Here is a 17,637-nt window from a genome sequence, read left to right as displayed (position 1 = left end):
CTTTCCTCTGGTATTTCCTGTAAACCCAGAACTCAGATGGGAAACCTGCCTCGGCCAGATTCTGGTTTGGTGTAGGCATGTTCTAGAGGTGGTTCTTCACGGCGCCACTCATGAGCAGCCGTGTCCTGCTGTCCCACGTCTGTAGGCGTGTTCAGGTGCTGGCATCCTCCTGGCTGATTGACCCCTCTTGGCCTCCGCCTCGATGGTTCAGCAGGCCCGTGATGGTTGGCTGTTGACTCACACACACAGTGAGACGTGGCCGCCTGTGCTCAGGTCCTGCTCCTGCATAAATGCTTTCCTCTCTCAGATCATCTCGGACCTCGAGTCTTGGAACGATGAACTTTCCCAGCAAATGAATGACTTCGACACGGAGGACCTGACGATCGCGGAGCAGCGTCTGCAGCACCACGCAGACAAAGCCCTGACCATGAATAACTTGACCTTCGACGTCATCCACCAGGGACAGGATCTTCTGCAGTATGTGAATGAGGTGCAGGCCTCCGGTAAGAAAGTCCCTCCACCCAGTGACGTGGTCTCTGTGGATGACTATACACGCCACAGCTTCTATTAATGAGCCATTTACCTGCCAACGTGGGTTCTTTGAAAGGAAGTGCTTTTCACTTTATCTCACAAGGCACTCTCAGGCTTAACTTGATGCTTAGGAAACCTATCCTTAAATTGGAAAATTGTTTGCTGTGTTTGTGAGTGGAATGTAAAAACTCCCAAAAGCGTTTATTTAGTTCCAGTGTCCAGCAGATGGCGCTGTAAGCCCCCTCGTATGTAAATGTAGCATCCAAGGCTTACTCAGCATTAGCTGCTTTACTGTGTGAATTAAATATTCCTGAAGGCTGAGCCCTTGGCCCATTTGTAAAAGCTGCTACCCCGCTACCCTGTTACTAAGTCCGGGATGATCAGCTCATCCCTGCATCCTTTCAAACCCTGCCGTGCTGGATACATGTATCAAAGCCTCTCTGCCAGCCTGAGTCTCTCTGAACTTGGCTGCTAGTGCAGGTGGCCCCCTGTGGGTAGCGGTGTGAGCTGAATACCGATCGCCCAGCACTGTCCACAGGTGTGGAGCTGCTCTGTGACAGAGATGTGGACATGGCCACTCGGGTTCAGGACCTCCTGGAGTTCCTACACGAGAAGCAGCAGGAGTTGGATCTAGCAGCCGAGCAGCATCGGAAACACCTGGAGCAGTGTGTGCAGTTGCGCCACCTGCAGGCGGAAGTGAAGCAGGTGAGTGACACTGGGGACTGATGGGAAATTCTGACAGGTGGGGGAGAATTTCTCACGTCCTGCTGTGTAAGGTTCTTCTTGCCCCTGGACTGCATCTCGTGGTAAAAATGGAGCCCACGCCTCCCTGGATGGCCAGCTGGAAGAGAGTATTGTACATTTTAGCATTGTAATGTGAGTGTTTCTTCTTGCCTCAAGAAAACTCACTTATTTAAGGAATGGCGTAGTTACACGCCTTACAAACTGTCGTTCTAGCCCTGCAGTGAGTCAGCAGTGGTCTTTACCCATCCCGTGGCCTGTGACACACCAGGCTGAGATTATGGGTATTGTCTAGATTTACCATTGCTCTGATGAAACACCATGACCAAACCAACCTGAGAAGGAAAGGGTTTATTTCACCCAGAGTTCCGTAGAACAAGTTCATCATCAAAAGGAGCGAGGGCAGGAACTCAACAGCACAGGAACATGCAGGCAGGAGCTGAAGAGAGGCCATGAGGATGCTGCTCACTGGCTTGCTCCCCATGGCTTACTCAGCCTGCTTTCTCATAGAACCCAGGGCTTCCTTCTGAGGCAGGTAGCCTTCTTCATCACTTATTAATTAAGAATGTACGGCTTACCCGCACCCCTGTAGTGTGTGAACTTCAGACCCTGAGCGTGTGGTGCCCCCTGTCTCACCCCCTGGGCCATAGTGTCTCTTAACACTGATAGTACACAAAACGTCAGTGAAGCAAGCCAGCCGCCCTTACTCCGCCGGTGGCCAGTTTTACTGTGGGTTAGTCGAGAGTCGGAACGGGAAGTAGCAGGTTCCCCTCAAGTGTAAGGGGGCTCATTCAGTGAGCACATTTGCTTTCGGAATGGAGTAGTTTGGGTCTGTGTTTTCATAACCCGCTGGCTCCACTGTCTCCTGACAGACCTGCAGTGCCCTTGAGGTGGTGTCTGTGATGGAACCCTGTGGGGGGGATATAGGCTGTGTTGGCAAGGATTATGAGGAAGTCAGGGCTGCCTTCCTACCAGGACCCCTAGACCAGAGCCTCTCAACCTTCCTAATGCTGCGACCCTTTCATACAGTTCCACGTGTTGTGGTGACCCCCCAGCCATAAAATATTTTCATTGCTAGTTTTACTGCTATTATGAATCATAATGTAAATATCTGTTTTTCTCCAGTGGCCGTTTACCCCATGTGAAAGGGTCATTCGACCCCAAAGGGGCCACGACCCACAGGTTGAGAACCACTCTAGACCACTTTGCAGACCCCACCCCCACCCCTCATCCCAGGTGTTTCCCCAGGCCCTGGAAGGACCACGGCCTAGAGTTGCCCTCTCATGTTTCAGGTGCTAGGCTGGATCCGAAATGGGGAGTCCATGCTAAACGCCGGGCTCATTACGGCCAGCTCGTTGCAGGAAGCCGAGCAGCTGCAGAGAGAACATGAGCAGTTCCAGCACGCCATCGAGGTAAGACCGTGTCTGTGGGTGGACCTTGTGGCATGGAGACCCTTAGCGTCACACCCCCCGCTGGAGCCAGCCACAGCCGGAGCAGGAAAGGATGACAGTACTCACCATCCCAGCGTGATTGTGGGAAAGCAAACAGCCCACAGCTGTAAGGGATTGGGGACCGATTCATAGCGAGTGTTCCAGTCATCAGAGCCCCTCCTGTCCCAAGAAACAGCCCCAGCAGGATGCAAGGCCTCTGATTAGAAGTGTCTTAAATCAGGGAGCCTGGGCTGAGGGAGGCGTTTTAGTATCTTGCAGAGGGTTGGGGTTTGAAGGGTGTCTCACCCTGAACAGGGGGAATAATGCTTTGCTTAGTGGCCACAGGATTCCCTCTGATAGGCTGAGGATCAGTTCTGCACCAGACAGTGGCAAAAAGTGCTGGCCCCAGGCAGCGCACCCTCTTGGTGGTGGTTCCGGGATTGCTTTAGAGTCGGTTGCTTTGGGTGTGGGTAATAGTTGTGATGGGTGATCTCAAAGTGTAGGCCGCAATTCAAAAAGCAGTTTTTGATCATAGAAACAAAGATGTTAGCTGGAGAAAGAGCCACAGAGTCAGGACTAATTTGGCCGCTCCGGCCAGAGGTGGCCTCTCCTGAGGCTCCAGCTCCAGGTCGTACTGCAGACTTGAACAGCTGCTGTGCCAAGAGGTTATTAGTAGTCAAGCTCAAGTGCCAGTCCTTTGGGGGACCTGTCTCATGGCCCGTGTCTAAGGGATCGTTTCTATGTTAGCCGAAATGCGAGGTTTTCTTCCCTCTGAGGCTCTGCGCTGGGTGATCAGGACCTTGTGTTCTTCATCTTTCCTGGAGAGCCCTGGCATCGGGACTTGCCATGTGCTTTGCTTTGTGTGTGGCGGGGAACCTTCCGAGTCTCTTCTCTATTTATTTGTTCTTTGCTTTGAAAGAAACATCACCAGTTCTTCAAAACACTTTTCACCGGAGTCCAGAGCTTCAGGTGGAAATAAAAAATCAAAGCATTCACTATGACCCCCCTGATCCCCCCTTTTCCCACTTGTTGCTTTGCCTGCAGTGGCTGTTATAAGAAAGCCAGTAGGGATAATAAACTTGGCACACTTCAACAGAGCTCCAGAATATCTGTTCCTGTTACTTTTCAACTGGAAAAACCCCAGAGAGGAGTGCCATTCCGGGAAATCTTAGTGTTCTTTACCCTTCATTAGATAAATTAAACATCAGCCTGGCTGGGGCGAGGCTAGAACTACTGAATTACAAGGGACCCACCATATTTCCAAAGCCTCCTAGCAAGCAGTAGCTAGCGCTGATTCTGTTAGCCAAGGAGAGCATCCCAGTTCCCACCACTAACGTGTGCTATTTTGACGGGCTTTCCCTTCCTCCCCGTGTCTAGAAAACACACCAGAGCGCGCTACAGGTGCAGCAGAAGGCAGAGGCCATGCTGCAGGCCAACCACTACGACATGGACATGATCCGTGACTGTGCAGAGAAGGTTGCCTCTCACTGGCAGCAGCTCATGCTCAAGATGGAAGACCGCCTCAAGCTTGTCAATGCCTCCGTCGCCTTCTACAAGACTTCAGAGCAGGTGGGGAGGGAGGCCCGGTCCCTAGGTCCCACTGACTGACTGCTCTAGGCGTACTTCAGGGACGGCTCTGCCACCATTGACGTAGTCAGCAGAAGTGACTCTCTCAGGTCCAAGTTAAGCAGCAAAGAAAGCCACGCGCTGAAGTTATCCCTGCTACCTCAGCTGACAAAGCATAGCAGGCTGACAAGGAGCTGAGAAGACACAGCTTTCTTCCCCCTCTAATGGAAAACATACGGGCAATGGGGGTTCTGCTCTGGCTTCCTTCCTATTCCGAAACCCCTCTCTGTCTTGAGCCCCATGGAGCCTAGGCAGCCTTGGGTGTTCTGGGTCTTTCTCTCACCTTTGCCTTCCCCAGAACATAGACCACACGGCTCCCAGCTGCGCCTCCACTGGGGAGATGTCAGAAGTGGGGTGATTTCTGAGCCCAGGGCTTTCTTCCCTCAGGTCTGCAGTGTTCTGGAAAGCCTGGAGCAGGAGTACAAGAGAGAAGAGGACTGGTGTGGCGGGGCCGACAAGCTGGGCCCCAATTCTGAGACTGACCACGTCACTCCGATGATTAGCAAGCACCTGGAACAGAAGGAAGCCTTCCTCAAGGTACAGGGCTGGTTCTGTTGAGGCCACACTGACTGGCTGTTGAGGGCCACAGGGTCTCCTGACTGATTTGAAAGTGATTATTGTAGGTTGCTAGTGCATACATAGATGCGTAGTTTGTACTCTGAGAGAGGCCCCAACACATGGTCCTGACTCTTTCCTTGTGTGGGAATTTGATGGGGAGGTAGCATCCATGACTGGCTGGTTCTTCTCACAGTGTCTTATTAGCTTCTCAGAGAACGAGCTACCAGCCTACGATTTAGTATTGACAGGGAATCACGGTACCATGGGACAGCATTATTATAGTGGTGACATTTCTCTGAGGCAAAGTTACTGTTAACTGGAAACCCCAGGAATTCTGCAGACAGAAAGTGCTTGGCTGACTGATTTGGCGAAGCACTATACTATAGCCTAATTAATCCTTGCTTGGAGATTCGGCCTATTGAGGTCTACAGCCTGAGTCTCAGAAGATGCAGAAATACCCTGTAGGGGAGACCCCAGCACTGGTGCCCAGGGGAGGATGAAAGCACCTGCTCAGGAAGAACCTGTGAGCAAGTTAGGCCGGTGCAGACAGGCTCAGCGTTTTCTCTCTGAGAGGGTACATGCAGACTATCAAGTGCTTTGTCATGTTTTTAAGTGCTATACCCGAGGGACTACTATATATTGATGACGTTACTTTTGCCTTGCTTAGTTTATCAGCAGTCACCTGCTACCCCAATATGCAAAACAGTCAACCTCCTCAGAACCTGCAGCTTTCACACTAAGAACTGAGGGATGAGTCTGGTCGAAGCCCAGGCTCAATAGAGCAGGGCCAAGAGCTTCCAGTTCCCCATGAGACTGAACTCAGTGTGACTGGGGATACAGTCACCCCCAGGCTTGACTGGGAAAAGGCCCCACATCCTTTATGGTCAGTGGCTGCCACACTGTCCTCTGAGGATCTGTAACATAATCTGACCTTGCAAGACCCGGGAGTCAAGAAGACACTTACTTTCTTTGTGTTTTGTTTTTCCTTTTAATTTGAAGTTTTAAATAGAATTTAATCTCTAGGTCTTGTAAACAAGATGGGCCAGATAGCTGTTAGGTAAAGACTGTACCTGCGTAAGGTAATCAATCGCATTACCAATACACCATCCCCCATTGTTTCTTAGGCTTGCACACTGGCCAGGAGGAACGCAGACGTCTTCCTAAAATACCTACACAGGAACAGCGTGAGCATGCCGGGGATGGTGACGCACATCAAAGCTCCAGAACAGCAAGTAAAAAGTGAGCATGCAGGCCCTGTGCCCAGCTCTGTCCTGAGTGCCCAGCCCAAGCCGGCAGCAGCCTCTCTAGCTGTCAGCTCAGTAACAAACTGCCAGGAAATATGTGGGACCGCAGGACGCAGAGTTAGCTAAGTATCAAACAGAAAACATGGCGTTCAGGATGACAGTTCCTGCCGTTGCTATGTGCGTGAACATGTGATCAAGAGTGAAAGCTACACTTACCTGTATGCAAAGTAGGGTTAAAAGCTAAAGTCAGAAATCATGTATCAGGATTGTGACTCTAAACTACTTTCACTATGATACGCCTAAGACATGGGTAATTGAGAAAAGCAAATTGTTACACAGTTTAATACAACTTGAGTTTAGTAATTTTTTAAAAATTTATTTACTTGTAAATACATAGAAAAAGGTATGTCTAGGGACATTTATACCAGAGAGTGCACGATAGGGTTAATGTTTATAGCAGGCTAAATAAATGAACCAGGAGGTATACAGGGTGGGTAGGCACCTCACCCAATTCCACCCAGCTGAGACGGAACTTTATTGACAAAAGTTGTAACATTGACTCTAGTATCTTGCAGGAAAGGAGGCTGTGGACAGCTGGAGATAATTTGTTTCTCTTGCTCTCTACTTGCTGGCTAAGGGTTTGCGCACCTCTTAGAATGGGGCCAAGGAGATGCAGCCTTGTATGTCTTACAGGGAGAATGCCAGTACACTCCCTCAGGATGTAGCCAGGAAGTCTGTCCTCATGGTCTCGCATCTCTCAGGAACTGGAGCCTACCCTGAATCCCCGAGGGCAGTTAACTGTGCTTAGTCAGGGCCTGAACTCCTCACGTGAATTGCCTACACACATGCAGCGCTTGTGTGAAAGTTAGAGCTTAATGCTTTGGTGGACTTAAAATTTCAGAATTATCTTTACAATGAAGTGAATACACTCCTGTGCTTTCACTAACGAAAGAAAGCCCACGGGGCCCCTGCTCCTTCCCACTTGAGCTCTTGGCTACTGTTAGGTCTGGGAGAGGGACAGTCGCTGTCTCCTTTAACATAGTCACTGAGGAGCTCATAGGCCTCAGTGTGTGACTGCTCAGCTGACACATGAGCACAAAGCACAGAGGTTTCTGGGAACTCAATATCTGAGAAGGACTTACTGCTTTTAAGATTGTCTAATAAGACAAAATTATAGTGCAGGTCTCGGTTTGGCATGGAATTTCTGTCTTAGGACCTCTTTTCTAAAGCTTTGTCCCTTTGTTTTATTAATATCTAGAGTAACCCTTGCAGTAAAAAGATTTAAAGGTGCCGCCTTGCTGTTCCATTGCTGTGAAGAAGGACATCGATCACAGCCAGTCTTACAAAGGAAAACATTTCATGGGGCTGGCTTACAGCTCAGAGGTTCAGTCATTACTGTCATGTCAGGGAGCGTGCGGCATTCAGACAGACGTGAGGCTGGCGAAGTAGTTGAGAGCTCTTCACCTGAATGCACTGGGCCTGGCTTCAAGCCCATCTCAGTCACACGGTTCCTCCAATAAGGCCACGAGTCCTAAGTTTTTCAAATAATGCCACTCCCCATGAGCTTATGAGGACCATTTTCATTCAAACCACGACAGGCGCCCAAATGTACATAAATTGCACAATCCCCTTACTATTACAGGTCTTTTGGTGGATCCTGTCTGCCTTTTTTTTCCTATATGGAACACACATTTCACCTTACACAACACATCTTAGTCACCTTTGTTCAGAGACTGGATTTCTGCCTCTCAATGTGCATTAGAAACCGACTTCAGCTGACTACACTTTCAGGTGGTTCTTTTAGTACCCACGGTCTTGATTATTTTTATAGCACCATTTATCCAAAAGATAGAGTGGAGTTCAGTGGTGTGCCCGTTTCTGTGTCACTACCTAGTGGAATGCAGGATCCTCTCTCTCCATGCCTGAGTAGTACCAGTCTGCCAATCAAACAGCAAACGGCACTCCGGTTCCTTACATGGGGTGAAGTGTGTGTTCGTGTTTCCTGCCCGGTCTTTAGTGTTCAGAATTACATTCCTTCAGAACTAAGGGTGTAACTCGTATGTTCTACAGGCTTTTCCATTCTGAGCACCAACTAAACAAACATGAGCCGTGGGGATGAAGATCACAGCCTGCTTGCCTGGCGTCCAGGAAGCGTTGGGTTCAGTACCCAGCATAAGCCAGCCATGTTGGTGATTCCAGCACTCGGGGTCAGAGGTTACAGGTCCCAGCTCTCTACGGAGTTTCAGGGCAGCCTGTGATATCTGTGTAGGAAATTGGTTCTTCGACTTACATGTCCCCAAGAGGTTTTCCTGGTTTCCAAGTGCACAGTGTTTTGACAGTAGCGATCAGGATAGTTTTTTCTTGTTTTAATGAGTTTTAGTTTTTATATAATAAGACAGTTTTGCCTTCACAGCTCCAAGGTCCGCTGCTTCTCTCATTCCTTCCGTCTCTTCCTAAGCCTTTATGTTTAAAAAGTATGCGTAAAAGCAAACAAAACAAAATGGCAGCAACACATATAGCAGTAAATAAAAGGAAATAATAATAATGTGACAAATAGAGGAACAGGGATTGGAGAAGAGATCATCCAGAGACTGCCTCACCTGGGGATCCATCCCATATGCGCCCAATAAACCCACACACTATTGCTGATGCCAAGAAGTGCTTACTGGCAGGAATCTGATATGGATGCCTCCTCAGAGGCTCTGCCAGAGCCATACTGATACAGAGGAGGATGCTTGCAGCTAACCATTTGACTGAATAGGGGACCCCAATGAAAGAGCTAGAGAAAGGACTGAAGGAGCTTAAAGGTTCTGCAACCCCATGGGAAGAACAAAATTATTAACTAACCAAACCCACCACAGCTCCCAATGACACCCAGTAGTTCCCATGGAGAGACCCATAACTCCAGGTGCATGTGCGGCAGAGGACAGCATTCTCTGGCATCAATGGTAGGGGCAGCCTTTGGTCCAGCAAAGGCTGGTTTTCCCAGTGTAGGGGAATCTCAAGGCGGTGAGGTGGGAGAGGGTGGTTGGGAGAGGAAGCACCTTCATGGAGGTAATGTGAGGGGGAGGGGGAGTGGGATTGGAAGAAAGGAGATAACACCTGAGATGTAAATACAGAGGATATCCAATTAAATGAAAGAAAGAAAAGGAAGGAAGAAAGGAAGAGAAGAAAGAACGAAAGGAAGAAAGAAAGAAAGAAAGAGAGAGAAAAAAAAAGAAAGAGAAAAAGAATCTCGCACCTATCCCAAGTTAGCTTCAATTTAATGGTGAGAAAATGTGGAATCTGCCTCAGTGCTGACTGAGGACCCGAAACAGGAATGCCGTCACATCTCAGCATCGTCCATCTTGCTGTGGCGTGAGCGTGAAGGAAAGCATGTCGAGTTTTTCGGGTGTTTCCACGGCAAACAAGTACCAACCTCTCTTTCTCTTTCGTGTCAGATATCTTGAATGAACTCTTCCAGCGGGAGAACAGGGTACTGCATTATTGGACCATGCGAAAAAGGCGGCTGGACCAGTGCCAGCAGTATGTGGTCTTTGAGAGGAGCGCCAAGCAGGTCAGTGCGCCCCTGCTCCCCAAGCCCTCCACCCGTGCTCACACCTTTGCTAGGCTGGCAGGTTTTTACTATAAAAGCCATCTCTAACACTGCATCCTTATGGCAGGAACAATCATGTCTTTTTAATTAAGCTGGTTATAAAAATAAACCCCTAAGCCCTGCATGGCTCACGCTATGCAGGTGTGCCGTTTGGTTCCCTGAGCCGCCTTTTCCTCGCACTTAAAAGCTGCTAACTGCAAGTAACCGATACAACTCACTGTTTGAAAAGCGTCACCAAGTCCTGGCTAAGTGCTTATGAAAACAAAGCAGGTGTTCTCATTTTTATATGTTGTATTTATATATTGAAGGGGGGAAAGCTTTGATTTTCAGGTAGAGTGAGCCAAATCCAGGTAAGAAATGTGACAGAATTTCTAATGACCCAGCATCATAAAAAGGCTTCTGGAGTTTGGCCGAGGCAGAGATAGGGTGGGCTCCATTTTTCTCTTCTGAAGGCACTGGTAGGGAGAGTACTTCTGGAGACGGTCAGTCATGGAGATCATTTTAAAGGGAAAAATCTATTCACTTGTATCTTAAGTGTTGAAATTCATTTCAGTTCTCTTTGGCTTCAGTAACACCCCAAAGATGCGTGTATTTCCCTTCTGAGATGACAGGAAGGGCATCGGAGACTAATTACATTAACTCCAAACCTGAGGGTGACTAGGTTTGGGCTGGGCGTTCTGTGTAGATGTACTGAGAGCCACTCAGGGCTGCTCCCTGTGGTCCGTCAGAGCTGACCTCTGTCCGGTCTGGGACTCTAGAGTTGGCAGGGAACTGACACAGGGCACCACTTTGGCTTCGAGCTAGGCAGTGTCAGGCAGCCTGTCACATGGCTTAACTCTCGGCTGTGACTGCTTCTCCCGGCATTGCTGATGGGGACCTGTCGGGCCTGCAGTCCTTCTGAGCCCTGCTAACACGCAGTCCCAGCACTCTAGGGGATGTCTGTGCTCACAGACACTCTGGGTCTCAGAGTTAGCACATGGACATTACCAAGTGAATGCCACTGTTCTGAGCAGCACAGAGAGGAGATGACGTTTCTATGGCGCCGCCTCTGGGCTCGCCATTCCCTCTGCCCTCCCTGGTTCCAAGGCCTCCCTCTCTTATCTCCAACCCTGAATGCTGCTTCTCAGGACTGTGTGCACGCTGTTCTTGGTTCTTCTTCCTCTCCTCTGATCTCTCCCTGGATGTTTCCCAGCCCTGACCTCTATTTTTGACACCCAGACTTATAAATTATGGGTACCTCCCCGGCATCTCTCTACTCTGGCCTCACGAGAAGCAGAGCTGCACTCCTGACTCCCTGTGTCCTGCCCACTCTCCCTGTACTCAGTTCAGAGTGACAGGTGTGTCTGATTCCTGCCCCTCCTCTCCTGTCCGTGTGCTCCACCTTTGTCTCCTTTAGTGTATGAGTGCTAGCCTCCTGTGCCCCTCTCTCCTGTGCCTCTCTCTTCGTCTCAGCAGAACCTCTGCCATTTTGACTCAGGCCCCATCCCAGCCCCTTTCTATAGAGTAGCCACATTTGCTCTGCCGAGAACTCCAAGCTCGGCCTGTGACCGCTGTGAGCTCACCGCAGCCTCTGTTAGAGCCTCTCCCCTTTCCCTGGGGCAGGCCGAGCTCCTTAGCCCGCAGGTCCCAGCTTACCCTCCACCCCTAGTGGTCTCCTTTTGACAAGGCCTGTTCTCATCTCTGCTGTGGCCTGTGACTTGTTTATTTGTCTCCCTTTGCAGTCAGCAAGGAAGCAGGGCAGCCACCTGGTTCCCTGGCTCCCTGTGAACCTGCCCAGAGCCTAAGCTTCAGGCTGTTCTTAACCGTGAAGGCATCAGCCTCCACAGCATTTACAGTGGGCACTGGAGCAGTGGACTGATGTGACCTTCGTTTCTGTCAGCGTGAACATTGTTTCAGGGATGCCGTGAGCATCCGTAAGCACGAGAAAGGAGATGTGCAGCTGGTAGCTGAGGGACCTGTGACTTGATATCGCATTTCTTTTTTTAAAAAAAGAAAAATCTTTGCTACAAAAAAATTTCCACAAATGGGTCTGGGGGGAGGGCAATGGGCAATGTGGTCTCTTAGGAGGTAAAGTTCTTGGAACTAAATTTGAACTCCAGAACCAACATTTATTTTTAAAGTCCAGCTATGGTAGTATATGCTGAAAATCACGGCACCAAGGGAAACAGAGACGGGCATGAAAAGGATGAATGGCATCTGAATAATAGCCTAAATTAACATCTGATACACATACACACACATACACACAGACAGACACACACACAACACACATACACAGCCACACACACACACACACACACACACAAATACACAGACAGGATGCATGGCTTCTGAGTGATAGCCTAAATTAACTTCTGACACACACACATACATACACACATATGCACACAACACACATATACGCACACGTACTCACACACACACAGAACACACAGAGGATGGATGTCTTCTGAGCCATGTTAGAATGGGTGGTGTAAAGATTCTAGGGCATATAGACACGCCCATGCTTTTTAAAATATTGATGTTCCTTCCCACAGCCTATGTAGACACATGGCTTTAGATAAGTCTGATTTCATTTTAGTCTTTGGAACCTGAACCTCCCTGACCCCTCTCTTCTGGCAAGAAAGGTGAAGTCTTCTGGCATCTGCCCAGTTGGGACCTTATGCACAGTATAGACACCCCAAAACTATGTATAGGTGAACTACATATCAATCTGGGTATTCCAGGTGAACATAGTCTGGGAAGGAAACCAGAGGCCTGGAAACCTACCTGCTTTCACCTAAACACCCATGGTTAGAAAGTTTGGGCACTGTGTCTATCCAGACCTTCAGCATCTCCATTTCAGACCATCCTGCGCCCAGCTTTGTGGTCCTGAAAAGAGATGCTGGATATGGGTTCTTTGACTGTGCTGTTGTTAGACCTGTAGGTCATAAGAAACCCTTGAACGGCCGTTGCTACATCAGTGACCGGATTCCTCTCCCCCGTCGTGATGCACGGTTCAGAAATGTCTCTCTCAGAGGGGCTACTCATTGATGTGTGCCGACCATGGCTTACGTGAGCGGGGTGTGCAGAGGTGTCTGCTTCCTTTAAAAATTTAGCCCGTGATCATTCTGTGTTCCTGTCCTCTAGGCATTAGAGTGGATCCATGACAGTGGGGAATTCTACCTTTCCACACATACCTCAACGGGGTCCAGCGTCCAGCACACGCAGGAGCTGCTGAAAGAACACGAGGAGTTTCAGATAACTGCCAAGGTAAAGTCTGTGAGGTAATGGGCTTCTGTAAGCCTGGGCTATCCCGAGTGACCTAGAGCACGCACTCCAGGGGAAGGGACACCATTGAGACAGGCCTGTAACCTGGAGAAATGGCTACCATGTATGGTGCCCATCCACGTATGTAAGGTGATGTTCTTCCCAGATGGGGCCTTTATCTCTCTTAGTTTACCTGTTTGCGTTCACCTGATTTCTGTGGTGACCACCAACTTTCCTGGCCTCTGTTTTTGTCCTTTGTGTTACATCTTGGCTGGCTTTCTCTCATTTGCTTTCTGAGTTTTTTTTTTTTTTTTTTTTTTTTTGTTTTTTGTTTTATTTTTAACCAAGTCTTGCTGGTTTTTTGTTGGTTTGTTTGATTGTTTTTGTTTTTCCCTGAAACATAAGAATGTGCATTGTTCCATATACGGTGTCTTGCCCTTCCTTATCACCAGTTCCTGGAAAGCATCATGGTGGCCTCGCTCACCACTGTCCAGTCCCAGCATATTCTGTGTTTTCCCTGGTTGCTCATGTGTTTGTGATGCTAGAGACATCGTCCCTTTTCTCAAGAAAAGAGAAGGGGATACTTCTTGCAGAAGTACTTTATCTGTATATACACACACAATTTTGTAAGAATGAACACATTGACAAAAATCGTCTGAAAAGCAAGCCTCCCGGGAGCTGGCTGGGGTCTTTATCCTCGGATGGTTTTGAATTGCTTAGAATTACTGCTCTCTTGTTTGTTCAGAGTTTGTTTTTAAATTTCAATTATTTCTGTTGGGCTGTACATGCTATAAATGCTATGCATGCTGTAACATGCATGTGCAGGCCAAGGACAACTTGGGGAATTGATTTTTTTCATTGACCATGTGAATCTTGGGTATCAAACTTGATTTTCCAGGCTTAGCAGCACCTGCTTCACTCACTAAACCTTCTTGCTGGATTTCCAGTGGTTGCTTGGTTTGTTTCTGGTGTGTGTGTGTAGTCTGAGATATTTTCAAAAGTATATTTTAAATAGCAGACTTGAGTTGTTAGAAGATACTGACAGTTACTTCTGATTTGAGAAAAAATAAAATAAAATAAATGACCAACCTGAATAATATATTTTATTAAAACAAAAGAAAAACAAAAAACAAGTCTCCTATAAAGGAACAAGGATAATTATAAGGGTGTTGGCATACCTTTAATATCAGAACCTAAGAGACAGACAAAGATGGATCGCTGTGAATTTGAGGCTAGCCTGGTCTACACTCTGAGTTCCAGACCAGCAGTGATACACAGAGAGACCCTGTCTCCCAAAAACAAAGCTATCTAGAATAACTGTCTTGTGCGGTCCTTAACCAGGTTTGAGAACATCAGGAGGAATTTGCGACCAATTGGAATCACAATAGCTACTTTGTGCTATGCCTGCTTGTGATTCTGTTTCTGTAACATTCCTGGCTCCCTTCCTGTCCTTGCTGGCCTCTCCTCCTGTTTCCCAGCAGCTTCTGAGTGCGCTGGGCCTTGGGAAGCCCTGGTCCTGTTCATCATGCACTAGGGCTACCGAGATCTGGTCCCAGTGCACTGGCTGGGACACTGAACACTGGTGAGGGTGGGGCTGAGACAAGATGGAAGGTGGCCTCTCCTTGAGATACGAGGAACACCCAGAGAGCTGCCTGGTCCTGCATCTAAGGTGAGGACCATGGCTTTCCCTCCTTCTGCATACGGTACATTCAGCCAAATAATTTTTATTTTGCTAGTACAGATAGGAAATCGTCACTGCTGTGAGTGTTACAGTTCTGTATTTGTTCTTCCGATGACCCTAAGGTTGGGTGTTAAGGAAGTGCCTGATGTTGCCTCCAGAGGTGGATCAAAGATTAGGTTTTTTCCACCACAGCTGGGCTCCTCTACCACACACACTTGTCTCTGTAGCCTGTTCAAAGTCCTGCTGTCACATGTCAAGTTCAGGGCCCACCTTGTTTACCAGGGGAATACTTACAGGGAGTTTTCCCATTACTCCTAAATGGTTCTTTCTGTTGAGTTTGGGTGTAGGTTTTGTAAGTATAAGACAGTGGTATACGTATCTTCATTCTTAAGTTTTGTAAGATCTAGAATTGTAGGTTAGCATCTGACCATGCTGTTTCCCAAGTCTATAGAACTGTTGCTTTTGTTAAACATGTATAGAATGAGGGTAAATATTATTTACCATAATATTTTATATATTAGCATAATACTTCCCATTGAAGTCAGTGGAGGGTTTTTGTTGGTTTGTTTTTGGTTTTGTTGTTTGTTTCTTGTTATTTTTGTTTCGTTTTGGTTTTGTGGTACACAGTAGCCTTTTAGAAGGAATTTTTGGGTTTATATCTCATATCTTTCCTGGATATCAGAAGTATGCCAGAATTTAAATGTTAGTAGCCAATATTTTAGAAGCCTGACTATTTCTAGAGTTTTCAGGTTTTCATTGCTAGAAATGACCAGACTTCTTTTTTTAAAGATTTATTTATTTATTATATATAATCCAGACAGACCAGAAGAGGGCATAGGATCCCATTACAGATGGTTGTGAGCCACCATGTGGTTGTTGGGAATTGAACTCAGTATCTCTGGAAGAGCAGTCAGTGCTTTTAACCACTGAGCCGTCTCTCCAGACCATAACCAGACTTCTAAACTCTCTCCTTGTGTGGGATGGTTTGTCTATATAAGAGAAAATCTAACTCAGTACGAAAAGACTGATAAGTTCATGAACATAGAAAGTAAATATGTCTAAGCACTTCACCTTAAGCAAGGTCCGAGGACAAATGGCGGCTTTCCGTTTTATATCCACTTTACTGTCAGAATCCCTTGGGTGTGTTTTTAAAATGAGAATTATAATTGAAACGTCCAGAGACAGGACTGAGCAGGGACAGGTAGGTCACACCTTCCGTGTCACCACGCCATTTGTTTGCTCTGTTTCTACTGACTGAATCTGGGTGCTGCGTGTGTGTGCTGTAGAGAGCAGCAGACCATTGACGGTAAAGATGTAAAATGTATCTAAGGAGCATGTCCAGTTCGATGAGAACGAGGAAGTGGGGAAAGGAAGGAGTGTGGTCCTCGGAAGGCCAGGAAGCTGCTCTGAGCTGCCTTGGCTCTCATTGGCATGGGCCTTTGTTTAAATGAAGTGCAATGAAGTCTTGCCTTCTTTCACAGATCTTCCCCACTTTAACTAGTTAATGTAATTAACTTCAGCTATTTCGTTACTGTAGGCAGCTGGTGCGTTTGTGATGCGCTTTCCTTTAGCTTGTTGGTGGGTTTGGTTCCTGTGCTAATCTAGGCAAGCTCCATTGTCTTATCTTGCCTTATTCATTGCCAGCTCCTAAGATGCTAAACCCATGAAGGTTTCTCTACTCGATTGCCCTGTTTCCTCCGGTGGCCTTGACCACAGTGGAAGGGACAGTGGTACAGAAAATGCTCAGCTTCTGGAGGTGACATTCTCCCAAGAGAGACAACTGTCATACAAAAGATCGTAACATGTTAGAAGACAGTGGATGTGGGGAATGGCTGACTCAGGTAGCACACTGTGCTTTCATGGTGACCATGGGACCATTAGGATGGCAGTGTGTATTGGAGGAGAGATGTGCGGGACCTGAGGATGTCTAGGGAAATAATCTTCTATGTAGAAGCGCTTGTACAAAGAGCCAAAGGAGGATGTGAGCCTGGGCTGGGGAATGTGGGCCCTCGATGTGAGGACTCTGTGGGTCTTTGAGATTAGGGAATTTTCCCAGAGCATTCTGGCTCAGTCATTTTATAAGATATTTTAAGATGGGAGTTGAAATCTGACTTCGTTTTTAGTAATTTGCAGTCAGTTTTCTGAATCTTCATTATAAAGGTTTTCCAGATGAAATTGAACTGAGGGGGTGCTGGAGAGATGGCTCAGTGGTTAAGAGCACTGACTGCTCCTTCCCAGGACCCAGGTTCAGGTGCCAGCACCCACGTGATGACCCAAAGCTCCAGTTCCAAGGAATCTGATCGACACCTCGGCATGCAGAGGGCGCACAGCCGTACATGCACGCAGAGTATGCACATAGAACAGAAATAAATAAATCTTTTTAAAATTATTTTTAGAGTTTAACCAAGAAGAGCAGGTTCTTTGGAATAATAATTTGTGTCTCTGAAATGTCAGATCTCAAAGAAAATCTAGTAGGAGCGGTCAGGGAAAGGCTGTGGAAGATGAGGTGTGAGCTCAGGGAGGTTAATGCGCATGCTTGGTCCTTGGCTGCGTGGTAAGCGTTCACGTGAGGGGAAGAAGACAGTTCCCATTGAATTTGTACTTTTCTGTGTATGTGTAAAGTGAAGTGACCTTTGTTAATGGAATGGAGCTGCCTCTCTAAAGGGACTCTGCTGATTGGCAAGTTTTCCTTTCAGTTTCCAGAGACTCGGTCCTCAAGAGCTGTTCTGGGCTGTGCTTGTTGCATGGTTGTTTCTAAAGAAGGAGACGGGTGGATGGGTCTAAGTGGATGCACAGAAAAAACATGTATCCAGCACAGGAGCTGCTAATACAATACACACGATGCTCAAACAGTAAAACTAAGAGACTCCTCCGTGGGCCTCCTCATTCATTCATTCATTCATTCATTCATTCATTCATTCATTCACTCACTCACCCATTCTGCAGACTATCACTGACCAAAGGAGACCCTTGGCAGATAGG

General features: G+C 47.6%; 1 protein-coding gene across 2 annotated transcripts in view; it reads left to right on the top strand.

Moving 5' to 3' along the window:
* Positions 1-17,637, top strand: part of TRIO (trio Rho guanine nucleotide exchange factor) — a 276,470-nt gene that overhangs the window by 161,196 nt on the left and 97,637 nt on the right. For both annotated transcript variants that reach the window (XM_080933897.1, XM_080933896.1), the window contains exons 14-21: positions 308-503; positions 1,070-1,236; positions 2,565-2,684; positions 4,080-4,271; positions 4,716-4,865; positions 6,011-6,125; positions 9,571-9,686; positions 12,855-12,977. In XM_080933897.1, coding sequence (XP_080790023.1) covers positions 308-503; positions 1,070-1,236; positions 2,565-2,684; positions 4,080-4,271; positions 4,716-4,865; positions 6,011-6,125; positions 9,571-9,686; positions 12,855-12,977 — 1,179 coding nt within the window. The remainder of the gene's footprint in view (positions 1-307; positions 504-1,069; positions 1,237-2,564; positions 2,685-4,079; positions 4,272-4,715; positions 4,866-6,010; positions 6,126-9,570; positions 9,687-12,854; positions 12,978-17,637) is intronic.

Source organism: Micromys minutus (genome assembly GCF_963924665.1).
Source record: "Micromys minutus genome assembly, chromosome: 20".
Lineage (NCBI taxonomy): Eukaryota > Metazoa > Chordata > Mammalia > Rodentia > Muridae > Micromys > Micromys minutus.
This window is presented reverse-complemented; position numbering and strand designations above follow the sequence as displayed.